This window comes from Crinia signifera, chromosome 3 (genome assembly GCF_055691185.1).
Source record: "Crinia signifera chromosome 3, ASM5569118v1, whole genome shotgun sequence".
NCBI lineage: Eukaryota > Metazoa > Chordata > Amphibia > Anura > Myobatrachidae > Crinia > Crinia signifera.
In genome coordinates, this window is record NC_139219.1 from 170578213 (window position 1) to 170593728 (window position 15516).

General features: G+C 41.7%; 1 protein-coding gene across 4 annotated transcripts in view; it reads left to right on the top strand.

Moving 5' to 3' along the window:
* The window catches only part of SCML4 (Scm polycomb group protein like 4), a 73757-nt gene that overhangs the window by 52203 nt on the left and 6038 nt on the right, over positions 1-15516 (top strand). For 3 of the 4 annotated variants that reach the window (XM_083176939.1, XM_083176938.1, XM_083176941.1), the window contains 5 exons: positions 2732-2861; positions 3776-3976; positions 10702-10896; positions 12676-12951; positions 14879-15024. In XM_083176939.1, the coding sequence (XP_083033065.1) occupies positions 2732-2861; positions 3776-3976; positions 10702-10896; positions 12676-12951; positions 14879-15024 (948 nt within the window). The remainder of the gene's footprint in view (positions 1-2731; positions 2862-3775; positions 3977-10701; positions 10897-12675; positions 12952-14878; positions 15025-15516) is intronic. The other variant, XM_083176940.1, reaches the window with a different exon arrangement.

The following is a 15516-nucleotide window of genomic DNA, read 5'->3' on the forward strand; positions in this document are numbered from 1 at the left end:
GCCCATTTTCACCTATGTGCTGGCCTTGGCCCCTGTCACTCTCTCTCCTGTAAATACATGCCATGGGCATCAAGTAGCTGGAGGGTCTCCCAACTGCCCACCAACACCGCGGGACACTGCCATCAGTGGGTGGGACATGGGATAGTCACAAAAAAATCATGACTGTTTCTCAGAAAATCGGGACAGTTGGGAGGTATCCTGCAAGCATTTTGTAAGTGTGTTGCTAGTGTTTGTGGGCATGCCAGCAGCTGCTTCTTTGGATATAGTTTCAACAGTGCTACCGATGCTGCGTTGGATCTCAGATGTGATATCTCTGTGTTAAAGACAGCAGATATAGCAATAGCATACTTTATTAGATCCACTGCATACAATACATACAATACGCAGTGGTGACGCGATTAGTGCCCACCTCTGAAGCTGGCCCTTAGTTTGTGCTATGAGAAATTCATTAATCTAAGATGTTCTAGTTAATGTAATATAAACACATAGTGTAAAAATATTTACTTATAAGCAGTAAAAGTACATCAGGATAATGAATACAAACATCACATCAAAGAGTCGCTATTTATTTTTAAGGGAAAGATAATGTGTCCTTATTTACTGCCTGAATTATTGTGCCTTGTTTGATCACTTAATGTTGTATTTAGACATACTTTATTGTGGCTATAAAAAGTATTCAATTCCTTTGGCATTTTTTTTTAAATGTTATTAATTATGCAAATAGTGTGGATTTATTCTGTTCTTCTTACCACTGATCTCAACACATTCTGCATGTCAAATAAAATAAGCAAAGCTTTTTTCTTAATTATTTACAAATAGAAAGCAGACAGTGCTTAATTATTCAAGTATACACAATATTTGCATTTTGTATGAAAGCCACCAAGAGGATTATAGTAACAATGGTAGTTACACTTTTCTATGGCAGAGATGCCGAAGCACTTCATTAATCTGTGCTTTATGTAATGGTGGCTAAAATAAAACTATTGGAGCAAGGACTTATGCATACCTCCATACTGCTTCTGACAGGACAGTCACAATTTGAAGGGAGATTAATTCCCAGTCAGGTTGTTGTTCCGATTGCACAAGACTGCCAAATGGTATGTAGCAATAGCATTTCCAGTGTTATGTCAATAGATATTCGGGGTCGGCCAAAGCGAAACATTCTTGGTAAGAGAATACAGATCTTGGTGCCTCTTGATGGAATAAACCCTTTTATGTATTCCTCCCATACTTTATATTTTGCCACAGAAAAGGGTGTAGTCTGACAAGCAGGAGCGCCAACAGCTCTGCTGGAACCGGTAAAATGAGGGGGCATGATCAATGGGAGGAGTATGGCCATGCCCTGTAAAAAAAAAATTGTCTGTAAGCAGCACAGTAGTAGAGCCGCTTACAGAAAAATTGGCCAAAGTACACTTACGAGTAAATTTCAAAAGCTTTGAAAATGAAAAGCGCCGATGTTGCCCATTGCATCCTGTGTCCTGTACAGTGTAGCACTTTATGCGGCTGCATACTCTGCATAATGGTGGGGCCGGCCCTGACCATGGTCCAGGGCCGGCCCCACCAGGTCCCAAAGCATGTGCCATTTCTCTAGCATGACAAAGTCTCTCCCCTTTTCAGGAACGCATATCTATCTATGCTTATGTAGTAAAGTATCCTTTGTTCTTATTTGTAATTAACTAGAAAAAAAGTACAAAAATGCAGTCTTAATCTAGAAATTTGTTTTTATGCCAAGATGCGAGAAAAAAGGGTGTCAACACTTTTTAAAGCCACTACTCATGTAATTACTGTGGAGATAAATCATGTAAATTCACCAGTTTATTTATAGGTGTTAAAGTGTGCGTATTGTGCACAGCGAGGGAAAACAGCCATTTTGTTGGCTTCTTCAGCATATATGAGAGTGCAAGCTATTAATTCATTTTCCACCTTGAAGCTGTTAGTATTTTGATAAGGTGAAATTTAATGAGTGTTTTAGACAAAGTAATGGCTACCTCTTCTTTTTTCTACAGGCAGCCTCATTCTAAGGGGAAAATTTACTAAGGTGTGAGTTTTTAGAAGTTGTTGCCCATAGCAACCAAACAAATTCTACTTTTCATTTATCTAGCACCTTCTAGAGGATAATAGTGAGAATCTTACTATGGGCAACATAACTCACACTTGAGTACATTTACACCTAAGCATAAGGGATTCAGGTTAGAGGAGGTCATAAAAATACTACAGTACCTTCAATGCATTTGTGATCTTAATCATATTGCAGATGTTGATATACAAAATGTATCATTTTAAAATTTGATTTAAATAAATATAGAAATATAATATTGTGTTGAATCCTCCTGTTTATGATAAAACCAACTTTGCTAAAGACACAAATTTGGCCAAATTGCAAACCTGAATTTGGGTCATCTCTGATTTCATGTTTGACCCATTTTCCTGTACTACTTCAGCGTGTAAATTGAAATGACTCGGAAAATATCAGAAAAATACATTTAAAAATAAATTTAAAGAAGGAAATTGCTTTTTAACCACAGTATTAACTTACACATTGGCTATAACCCATCACAATGCATCAGTCTATACCGTACTTTACTTTATACTGTACTTTAGGTACAATTTCAATTTATTTTGTAAAACATTCACACATTTAATTTAGAACCATCTGTTTTATTACATTTGAATATGCTGTTTTGAACACTTTCCAATTTTTCTCTATTAACAATGTCTATCTGTTTTGCAGCTGAAATCCCGTGTTGTAATGACCCCATTAGCAATTTCGCCTCCTCGCAGCACCCCAGAACCAGACATCAGCTCTATTCCTCAGGATGCAGCTACTGTGCCCAACTCTGCAGTGCCACAGGCACTTACAGGTATAAGATCATGTCTTGAACACTGAGAAAATACAATACCAAATCACAACATATAGGAATGATAACAAGAACCAGGAACACAACTGGGGGCAGGTTTGACACATGCTAGGGTATAGAATCAGTGGCGTAACTACTGTAAGGCAGCCGCTTGGGGGAGCAAGTGGCAGCAGGGTCTGTGTGGGCGCTGGCACCCGCTCAATGCACTGACATGCTGCTGCCTGCCGCTGCCCACTGGACGAGCACCGGAGGCGAGTCAGTCGCAGCGCGGGTGCGGCCATGGCAGAGACGACAAATCCCCCCTGAAACTGTACACAGAGCCGGCTATTGGCTACTGTGTACAGGATGGGCGTTCTAGGGTGGCCTAGGATGCATTGAAGCCAAGGGAAGCAGCAGTGTCTGCTGGTCTCCTTTCCTCTCACCTGCTTCAGCTTCTCCGTTATGCCTGGGGGGGGGGGGGGGGGGGGGGGGCGGCACAAACGTTTTGGCAGGGGGGAGCAAAATGTATAGTTACGCCACTGGATAGAATAGAGGGGGAATGCAAGAAGCTGAAGCTGGGTAGAAAACTGCTGTTACCCTTGGAGGAGATATGGTTACTAGGTCGACAGGTTTAATTTGCAATATTTAAAAAAATGGGAAAACTATCCAAATCTCTCACTTTCTTATTCTCACACCCTATTATATTACATCTGGCCCATAGTCTGTATGAAACCTGAAGTGCCTTGTGCCTTGGTATATAGTAGTTTGGTAATTCCAGGGCACACTGCAATTGGTATGCAGTAATGTAACCGCTGCCGCATATAGGTCCAGTAGGAAAAATAAAAATGTTAGTTGTCATCAACACAATCAGATTGTCATACAACTGCTTTTATTGGTCAGCTCTAACAAACATTTTTTTTTTATTCTTTAAATTGCAGTTTGCATTTATGTGAACAAACAAGCTAACACAGGGCCTTACCTTGACAGAAAAAAGGTCCAGCTACTCCCTGATCACTTTGGGCCGGAGCGTCCTTCCATGGTGCTGCAACAAGCAGTCCAAGCCTGCATTGACTGTGCCCATCAGCAGAAAAGTGTCTTCTCCCTTGTAAAGCAGGGCTATGGAGGAGAAATGGTGTCAGGTAACAAAGACATGGCAATTTTATTTATTCCCACATTTCACTTTTTAGTTTAGTTTCTTATTTAACATCTCATGTTTACTTAGCCATCTATTTTGCTTTCTTAATTTACTCAAAATCACTGACTTGAAAATGGGATGGATTTTTTAATGGTATTCAGCAAGTGATTGCATATACTTTATTTATTGCAGTAAGTAAATCTGCAGAGGCAGCCAATAAAAACGCATAACAAATTTGTCTGCTGCTATAAAATATAAAAGTGTATTTTTATTATATTTAATCATCTGTTTCTTGTCCACTTAAACCCTCTTTTGGATGAAGAATCTGCAACCTTATGCTGCTTTCACATTGCCTAAACGGGTTATGACCCGGTATTTTAAAACTGGTCTTCAAACGGGTCTGAGCCATAAATACCCTTTCCCATTGCATGTTGTAAACGGTATATTACTGGTTAATTACGTTTTGTACCTTTAACATTGAACACGTTTTGAAAGGTACAAAAACGGTAATTCACCAGTAATATACCACCCATTCCCTGGTACCTGTCCTGCCATTCCACAACCCCCCCCCCCCCACACACCTGTCCGGTCTGGTTTATATCCATCACCTTTTATATTTACTGTATAGTAATAGAGTCACTTGTTTTCCAGATTCTTATGAAGTGCACAGTATTTGAAGTGCTAGATGAATGGAATGAGTTCATTTCTGTTTAATGACTACATTAGCTGATTTTGCCACAGCAGTAAATTTTGTTATACAGGAGTCATCTTGTTTAATTGATGCTTTAAATGTGTACTGCCCAGAATCATTGATTACTGTGCTTAATTTTCAAGGCATTTAAAGTGTACTGTGATTTTGTCTTCTCTATCATAGATAGCAATCACTTTGCATATCTGTAATAAAAAAATGAAGTATTTGTATATGGGATCCGAGAGGTTTGCTGCTGTGCAGTAAGGTCTGTACTGGATGTGTTTGTGCAGGTACTGTAGCTGACACTTCCAGGTGAGATACACTATGTGCACATTAGGTTGCCAGAGACAGGGAGATGTGGAAGTGCCATCAGTTGGGGTGACACAACTGCCAATCATTACAAACGGGTCATTAGTTTTCTTTATATAAGTAGTAATACTGTCTGCTGAATGCTATCACAATGAAATGCAACAAAAACAAAGAGCTTGATAGTGAATTGACGCTGCATAATCACATAGGGTGCAGTTAGAAAAGTTAAATAATTATCCTATATATATATATATATATATATATATATATATATATATATATATAGGAAATAAATGCAGACTGGCACTCCGGGGTCTTTCAAACAAGAGTGTTGTCACAGCAATGAAACCAACGTTTCAGGGGTGGTCCCCCTTTGTCAAGGTGTACAGGTACACCTTGACAAAGGGGGACCACCCCCGAAACGTTGGTTTCATTGCTGTGACAACACGCTTGTTTGAAAGACCCCGGAGTGCCAGTCTGCATTTATTTCCTACCAATACCCCTTCGGTGGGGCACCAGGGCAGCTGAGACTTTGTGGAGAGTGCCGGGCTGCAACAACCCCTATATATATATATATATATATATATATATATACTAATGAATATTAATATATCAAATGGCTGCTCTTCTTTCTGCTCTGTATAAGAGAGTATGTGTGTATATGAAAATAGGGATTTAACACATTGCGCACATTAGAAACACTGTAGTAAATGGTCTTGGTGCATTTTCAATATATTGTGGCTTGAGAATTGATTTCTGCTAATCAATATGCGATTCAGGTTAGAAGATACATTTATTGATATAACATGGTCTTTTTTGGATGACTAGAGCTGCACTTGGATCTTTTGTTGTTGCTTTCACTGTTTTTTTAGTGTTTGTTCCATGAAACCTAGAGCAAATCTCTAGTAGAAATGTTGGATGCATCCGTTTTGTTGCTAAAAAAGTATCACATGAGACGGACGCACCATAGAAGCTTGACGTGCACGTGATAAGGGAAATGCTACTGTAGTTGCTGAATGAACCTGACAAAGCAAAGAAATGAAACCTACACTACCCATAACAATTGCTTTATACCATAATAAAGAACCCTTCAAATACAATAAGGATAGATGCAGTGTGGGCCTCCACAGACAAAATTAAGACATATAAGTCTAAATAAAAAATACAGAAGGTAGGATTTACTTGCATTGTGTTAAAATAGCAATATAAAGATAACTTTACAGAACCAATGAGAACATTTTTAGTGTGCAAACAACCACAAGAACATGTGTACTTTTCACTATATTCACCAGGGTTCACTGTGACTGTAGCAGCCTCACACTGATTATTCGATCAACGGATCTATGAGATCTAGAGCAACCATCTTATGGTTGACCACTCCCATACACTAGTAAGATTTATCTTCAGATCTGGCTGGTTGGAACAAAAACATGGCTATGGATGAGTGACAGTTTGGCAGTTTTCCAGCATTTCCAAGCAAATGGTCAACTGTCAGTTGCTCTCATCCATAACCATGTTTTTGTTCCAACCAGCCAGATCTGAAGATAAATCTACGTGTGTATGGCCACCTTTATTCGAACCCGTCTAGTTAGTCGCCTAAATATAGTTGACCGCGTCTAGATCGACAGCAACGGAAGTTAGATGCCAGTATTAGAGCGACGGGAGTGTGGTTGATGGTCACATGGTCGACATGAGTTTTCCCAAAAATTTTGGTGCCAAATGGACCTAGAGTGAGATTATAATAGTGTGCCAAGCGTAGCTAGGCACCATGCCCGAAGCATGGCGAGCACAGATATATAATGTTCACTAGGACCTGTGTGACATTCGGCACCAAATTTTTTTGAAAAACTCATGTCAACCATGTGACCGTCGCTCTAACACTGGCATCTAACTTCCGTTACTGTCAATCTAGAGGTGGCCGACTATATTCAGGCGTCTATATCAAGATGGGTTCGACTAAGGGTGTTGACCATAACATGGTCGATGTAGACAGCTTCGATCCGCTATACCCTAACCCTCAGCTGCAATCCTCCCCTCTTACAAAACAGTTTGGGCTGCAGATGCCCCTCTTCAGTGTACTTCCCTTTGACATGAATAATAAGTTCATAGGAGAGTGGGCACATGCTGGCCCTGCCCACTGCCTCCAGGATAACTCTCCGTAGATGTCCTTAAAGAGATGGTACTTGTGCAGAAATTAGCAAAGGCTCTAACTCAGTGCCAGTGTATTTTCTATTGGTTGCCCTTGTGCCATATTTTGTGCAACGTCACAGGAAAGATAGTTCTGCCAGCAATAGGTACTGCACTAGATGGCACTGCAAAGAAATTTCCATTGCCCACTTTATACCCATTGTATATAGGCCACTGAGGGCACTATTTAAAGTATGATGAACATTGCAGATCCAGGGAATGGTGCATCCACAATTCTATTAAATCATTATTGAACTACACCCACATCCCCTTTGCAAAGTTATCCTATAATTCCACTTATTTTATGTACATGGAAAATAATAATCTCTAAAACATGAGAAATGTTTTCCTGGCTGTTATACCCTCTGGAAGTAAGCATACGTTTCCGTCACTCTCTAAGTTTAATATGACATGTGTGAAAGTAATACAGGTTGATCTCACACAAGTGTCACTGCTGTAAGCAGGCCAGAGTACAATGCTGAGAATTTGTAAAGGTGACCATTTTTCTTATATGCATTTCTGATTTTACTGCCCATGGAAACTTGGAACACTGTAATCACAATCATGTCATGTTTAATCAGTGTGATAATAGTGGAACTTTTGCATGTAAAATTATATTAATAAATAAATACTGTATTTGTATAGAAAATAACAATAGATATTGAGAACATTTAGCAAAGAAGAAATGCATTGGGCAGTTTCAATACTGGAAAATAGGACATTTCCATGTGCCAAAATGTATAAGAGCAACTCAATTAAATTTCAGACTGCCCATGGTCACTGTAAACAACAGGCAACTATGCAGTCAATTTACTAAAGTGGGAGTTAGATTGAAGATGTGATGTTGCCAATAGCAACCAATCAGATTCTATATACTATCTTCTAGAAGGTGCTAAATAAATAATCAGTAGAATCTGATTGGTTGATATTGGCAACATCCCATCTTCAATACAACTCCCATCTTTAGTAAATGTAGCCAATTTCATATAGGCTCCATGTAAATGGTGGACGATACATCAATTAAGTCTAAGAAAAACACATGTAAGCACACAGTATTTCATTCTGCACTTGTGTCCAAGACAGGAAAATGGTAGCAGCGCTTGGATTTGCTTCAAATATGTAAAAATAAATGAAAATAAAGGATTGGACTGATTTTACAATTAAAACATTTAATAAGAGAAATGATAAAGGTAAAAATACAATTATGTGACCAACATATAAAACCACATCACCCTTGAAAAAATTTCTAACACGTGTATGCGGTAGATTTGCTCAATTGATGGAGTGGACTGTCCATTCCTGCGAGTTTCACCAAATGAATCTGCTTCATACGGTGAAACGCGTCACATGCCTGCTGCTCACTTTGCCCTTGCTTTGGACCTTGGACTTATCTGGGCCAGCTCAACACATTTCCATCTGCCAAGTACTTATATTTTCTGGAACGGGATTCTCCGCCATCCTGCCTGGTGCTATCTGCTCATTCTATACCTACATGGTGTACTGACTTCAAACACACCTGCATACCAGCTTGCCCGTTGAGAAAGGGAGGAAGCCGAGAGCTTCCAACTACACCTAAGGTGGATGGTAATTCTATACCCCTTACTACCTGTCATCCATTTATGCACTCACTGGGGCACACTTAGGAACGGACAGTCCACTCCATCAATTGAGCAAATCTATCTTTATTACTGCTACACTTTCTAGCATTTTTTTCAAGGATGATGTGGTTTATATGTCGGTCACATAATTGTATTTTTACCTTAAACATTTCTCTTATTAAATATTTTAATTGTAAAATCAATCCAATCCCTATTTTAAATTTATTTTTACATATTTTAAGCAAATCCAAGTGCTGCTACCATTTTCCTCTTTGACTAATGTCTCCGGCACAGACTATCCCAGAACACAGCCGCCCACTAGAGCCGATCTTGTCAAGCGCCACCTATCATACCTTTGAATAAATCCCCTTTTTGTGTTGATGACGCACTGCACATGCACCGAGATGATTACTGCCAGAGAACATAGATAGGAATTGCATGTAGATTCCTAAACGGTAACTGGGGGGGTTATTAATTACAGGCATGTCAGTATCAGGGACTGCATCAAAAGACGCATTTCTGCTAGACATTCTGAGTTGTAATGGCCAATGGTGTAGCCTATGTCTGAACAATTATGCGCCTCTGTGTGCATATTGGTGGTTTAGCACTGTGGACAGTTGGCTTCTCAATAGGATTCCAATTAGCCATGGTGGAAATCTCAATATAATTTCCATCTGCAATAGTATTGCCATACAGATGCACTTGTGGCAGCCACTACTGCTGCTGTGTAGACCTCTGAATCAGAGCATGTGTACAGGAATGAAAGAAAAGGATAAAAAAGGGATGACTAGGTGCATAAAGAGCATATAAACACTGGCAATTCGGAGGGAAAGAAAGGCACACAAGTAAAGTCAGCTTTGCCAGAATTGTTCAGTCATTCATGATTTTGTAGCTGCTGAGATAATTAGTAAGCTGTCTTTCCCACAAAAGAGAATTTATTATAGCAAGAAAAGATCTAGTGCACATTATAAAGCATACAGAATACTATGAATACTAGAGTGGATTGCAGAGCTGCAGCAAATGTACCATCATGTGACAAAATTCATGACACCATCAATGATTGTCTTAGACAAAAATGCCTGACAATGAGAAAGATACAGTAATTGACTAAGGCCCTTATTCTGGTTCACTCGCAAAGGAAAATTCCTTCTCAAATGGACAAAACCATGTGCACTGCAGGGGGGCAGATATAACATGTAGAGAGAGTTAGATTTAGGTGTTTTTTTGTTTCTGCGCAGGGTAAGTACTGCCTGCTTTATTTTTACACTGCAATATAGATCTCACTTTGCAGTAAAACCCCACCCAAATCTAATTCACTCTGCACAAGTTACATCTGCCCCACCTGCAGTGCACATGGTTTTGTCCATTTGAGAAGGAATTTGTCTTTGTGATTGAACCAGAATAAGGGCCTAAGTGTATGTGACTGCTTTATAAAAGTGTATTTTATAATACACTTTTCTTCACATCATTTATACCTTTTTGGACCCAGTGAGTCACTAAAATGGAGAGGGTTTACAAAGGACACTCTCATAAGCATGAATGGGCTTGCTCTAATTGGTCCAACCAGAGTGGTCCATTCATTCCTACAGTATGATAGTGCCTGAAAGTGACCTCTCATCTCCATCAGGGATGTAGCACATATTATTTGTTTTATCAAGTTCCGTGGTGCATAAATAAAAGGACCTATGCCACAGGATGTTTTTAAATAATACATGGGTAAACAAGGATTTAACAAAATGTATATTTCAATAAAGGTGTCTTGCAATTCAGTGAGCTATTTCTTTTTTATAAATATATTCCTTTATAAGTCCTAACTGCCAGGGGTTCTACAAGTGTCAACATCCACTAGAAGTCCTAAAAATTGGGCATGACATTGCTTACTGGAACCTGTAAAGTAACAGCAGTGTTTGTAATAATAAATTGGTGTATTTGCTCTTTTTTCAGTTTCTGCTTCATTTGAAGGCAAACAGCACCTCCTCAGCCTTCCTGTTGTGAACAGCATAGGATATGTCCTGCGTTTTCTGAAGAAGCTTTGTCGCAGCCTCATCTGTGACAATCTATTCAGCAATCAGCCCTTTGTACAGTATAGCACTAATTTGGATAACCCCAAGGAATATGATACTGGAAGGATGGAGTCAGGTAAGAGTTGGTTTCAATATCAAATTTGATTTTTAAAGTTTCAAAATCATCTCAGAGAGTTGGACGGAGATAAACAAGCTTGCAGAAATTGGCAGAAGATACCAGGCAGAGGGCCAGATGTATCAAGCTTCCAACAGTGATACAATGGAAAGTGATAAACAATCAGCCAATCAGCTCCTACCTGTCATTTTTTAAACCCAGCAACAGAACCCCCCTCCCCTGGTACCTGGCCTACAAACCCTCCCCTCCCCTGGAACCTTTCCTGCCCAACCCCCCCCCCCCAAGACCCCCACCCTCCCATGGTACCTGTCCTACAACCCCCCCCCCCCCCCCGCCCGGTACCTGTCCTGCACCCTCCCCTCTCCTGGTACCTGCCAGCGTGCCAGATCGGGCAGCGGGGTCCGTTCATTGAATTCCAGGTGACAGCTCCTCCTGACTGATCTCTGCTTGCAGCCTCCCTAGTTCACATCAGCCACATCACACTGTGCTACCCTTCCCTGTACTCCTGGAGCCGGACACGGCGGAATCCTCACTGTGCAGAGGAGAGCAGCCCCAGGTGCTGGCAGATGACACTGCAAGCAATGTTCCCTCTAATTTTACGAAGGCTTTGTGCAGAAAAAGATATTGGCTGTGCAACTTTGGAAGGAAATGTACATTTTTGTGCGTCACATAACGTATACAGGCCTAGGTTTCGAGTTCTGTTGAGTTAATAAAGCAATTTGAATGTTTACAGACTTCACACACCACACATATAGACTATAGCAGTGATTTTCAACCTTATTAAACTCATGGCACACTAAAACAAGATTTTAACCTTTGTGCGCTCAGTTGTAATGTCTGTGCGCGGGCTCGGCGAGTTGTGTGCGCGCGCACACGCGCACAGCTTAGAGGGAACACTGACTGCAAGCAGAGATCAGTCAGGAGGAGCTGTCACCCGGAATTCAATGAACGGACCCCGCTGCCTGATCTGGCGCACTGGCAAGTTATTTGTAACCGGTAAATGCAGACTGGCGCATTCACACTGCAGCTCTAATCGTTTTAAAAGGCTAAAAAAATCGGCAATTTACCAGTTAAGAGCTGCAGTGTGAAAGGGGTATCAGACAGTGGCGTAACAATTAGGCCGCAGCCCCCGCGGTGGCGGGGAGGCGCCGGGGGGCTGCGGGCGCTGGTGGATCTCCGCCAGCTCCCCACTGCATGTGGGTGCAGCGGGAGCTGGCAGGGGGGTCTGTGCGGCGCGGGGGTACCTGTTTAAGGGAGAGCCTGGAGGTCCCTGCGCCTGCGGCGCTGAGTATGATGCTGCCGGGGTCCCTGCAGTGAAGTGGAAATAACGCGCTATCTCCGCTGGAGATAGCGCGTTATTTCCACTTCACTGCAGGGACCCCGGCAGCATCATACTCAGCGCCGCAGGCGCAGGGACCCCGGCAGCATCATACTAGGCAGCGCAGGGACCTCCAGGCTCTCCTTTAATACAGGTACCTCCGCGCCGCACGGACCCCCCTGCCAGCTCCCGGGGGGGTCCTTTAACGGGGGGGGGGGGGGGGGGGCAGCTGCAAAATTGTCCCGGGGGGGGGGCGGTGAAATTGTCCGGCGGGGGGGCGCAAAAGTTTTAGTTACGCCACTGGTATCAGAGATGCAAGTTAGCTCTAATGTGGATCTAAGTAATAAAAAGATGTCTTATCTTTCTAACACCCGGCCCTTTGCTGAAATCAGTTACTTCTTTTTGATAGCAGTAATATTAATTTTACTATTTAAGAGTTTATGTAGTTGCCTTTTTCTCAGCAGAAACTGTAATTCCAGAAGATTATTTGGTTGATCCTGTGAATACAAAGCGATACAGTGCTGATCCATCTGATTCTGCTTACAACTATATGGGTTCTCTTTACCCAATGAGACAGAACTCTGGAGAAGGACGTCTGGGTGGGGGAGGAAGTTCCTCGTCTTCATGCAATCATCGCTCTAGCCAAATGTCTTCAGGAGGCCAATCATCAGTAGGACTAAGGCGCCAAACATCAAGTCCGACTCGAAGCGGAAGTTATCATGAGGGAAACAGAAGTGGTAACAACATTTATATTTTGATGAACTAGTGAAGTGGCAGTAGGTGTGGTTCCCCTATTTGAATTTGGACTGTGCTGCAACTGCCAGTGGAAAATACATATTTACAGTATCTATTTATTTTAAAACATATGTATCTTAAGGTGGGCATACATTTGGTCCCATTTCGGCCGATTGTGATCAATCGGCCCGTTAAATCGGACTAAATCGTTTCTTCATGACATGGTGTCGGGTCCGATTCGCGGTCCCGTGCGTATCGGACCCGGCCCCAGGGGTCGGACCGGCGGGACATAAGATCCATCGCAATCGGTGGGGCGGGTGCATCAAAAGCCTGAGAGTCATTTGACACATTATTTTAAAGATGTAATAGCCACTGCTGCCCGCCCGCTACGGCGCTGGACAGTGGAGACAGATGGTCACTGCCGCACGCCCCGACTGATCTTATAATGCTGCTGCCCCAATGCTTCCTCCCTAGCCGGCCACTCATTTCAGAGCCGCCGCCACCCGCCCCCACTGCTCCTCACCGCCCTGCAGCTCCCTGTTATTTTTTTTTTTACATGTGATAAATCGCATGCGATTTATCACATGTAAAAAATATCACATCTAGTCCTAAATCATATGTGAGCCTCCCAGGGAGCTGCCGGGCAGCTCGGAGGAGAATTGGGTCCGACTTGTCCTTAGGACAAGTCGGCTCTATGTATGGGGGCCGTTAGTTTCCTAAGTTTAAAAAATAATAATGTATTTAAACCCTTTGAGTGCCAGGTGAATTTGTCAAAATAGGTGGGAAAATTGTCAAGCAAGCATTTTTATTCATCATGATGACCTGTATTGTTTACCTTATGTAGGAAATGTAATCTTTTTTTACACAACATTTTGTATTTGAATTTATATAAAAAACTTGAGCGATGCTGGCATTTTTAGATGATATTTTGAACATCTCTGACAGAGATGTTGGCACCCCCTAAATGCTTTAATGCTAAATCTGTACCTCCGTTTACCCATGTTGCCTTCGATCAGCATCCACTAGGGTTCCACCGACTCCTCAAGAAGGTGCAGGGCAACAGAAAACTGTACCTGGCATAGGGGCAAAGAGAAAACAGACACAAAGAAATTGCCCTCACTTTCAGAGAAAGTCAAAACAAGAGGAGTGGAGGCAAAAAGCCACAGGTGGCAAAGATGCACATGCATTACCTAGAGACGGAAACACATGGAGTTGTAAGAAAACACAAAACAATGAGACAGATGCACACATACACACACACACAAAGGGTGGGCAAGTGAGAGAGACTGGCACAGTCAGAGGCGAGGTAGAGACAAAGATAGGAGAAGGTGATCCATATGACTACCACTGATTCCAGTGGCCAGATGTGTTAAGTTTTTGTGGCTGACCTCCGCATGGGCCTGATTCTGGTTTACTCGTTTGTGCGCATTTCCACACGTATAAATACAAATGCCAAGCGTTCGCTTGCAGTCATGCGCAACACTGCCCACACCGTATCTGAATAGGAGCCTTCGCAGTGGTACACAAAGGTGGGTGCACTCAAGGCAGTGTTCCGAGGCCATGCCCAGAGAGACACCCACAACACACCTTGCTTTCGTTGTGTGCATGCGATCATTTTTATGCTCGTAGTGATGCAAGTTTGGAGGTCTGAAAATGTTGGCACATGCGCATTGTGTACGCCGTGCATGTGCAGTAAACTAAAATACATGTCCACTGCGAATTTGAGGCATAGCATGTCAACCAGAATGAGGGCCCATACGTATTACATGTAAGGTCTATGAATTTACAAAAGTGTTGTATAACTGTGATCAAAGGCCTAGGAAGGTAATACATAAAGGACATTCCATTCAGAATGAAACAACTTCTACCTTGGTGTCATAGATATGACAAATCACAAACGGTACAGTAAATACATTTTCTTCATTACAGCCTCAAGCCCTTCTCCTGAAAACCAGGAGGCAGTCCGACCCACTAGCAAGGATCCATCCAACTGGAGTGTGGAAGATGTCGTCTGGTTTGTGAAAGATGCAGATCCACAATCATTGGGACCCCATGTTGACCTTTTCAGAAAACATGTAAGTGACTTTTTGACCATAATACAATAGTGATACACAGTAATCAAGTTTGCATTAACAATTGCAGAACATTTACTGTATATTCATGCTGTACTATATATCAAACTTAGATCTACCCTTATTTTAATGAGCAAGAGTTTTTGTTATATTTAACTATGTATGGATATAACATAATCTACAGGAGGAATAAAAGCATCTTCCTAATGTGGGCCAAACATCTGCAGCCCCAATTTATAGTTCTGCAGAATGTTGATCCTTAGACCCTGGTGTTTCCCCACTTAGGCTCCATATAAGAGCTGTACACTTATGTGTATTACAGGGGTACATTTACTAAAGTTTCTAAAAAGAGATGTTGTTGCTCATAGCAACCAAATGAGATTCTGTCTATAATTTCTCTATGGCATACTAGAAAATGATAGACAGAATCTGACTGGTTGCAATGGGCAACATCACATCTTTTCTTTTTTAGAAGCTTTAGTAAATTTACCTCAC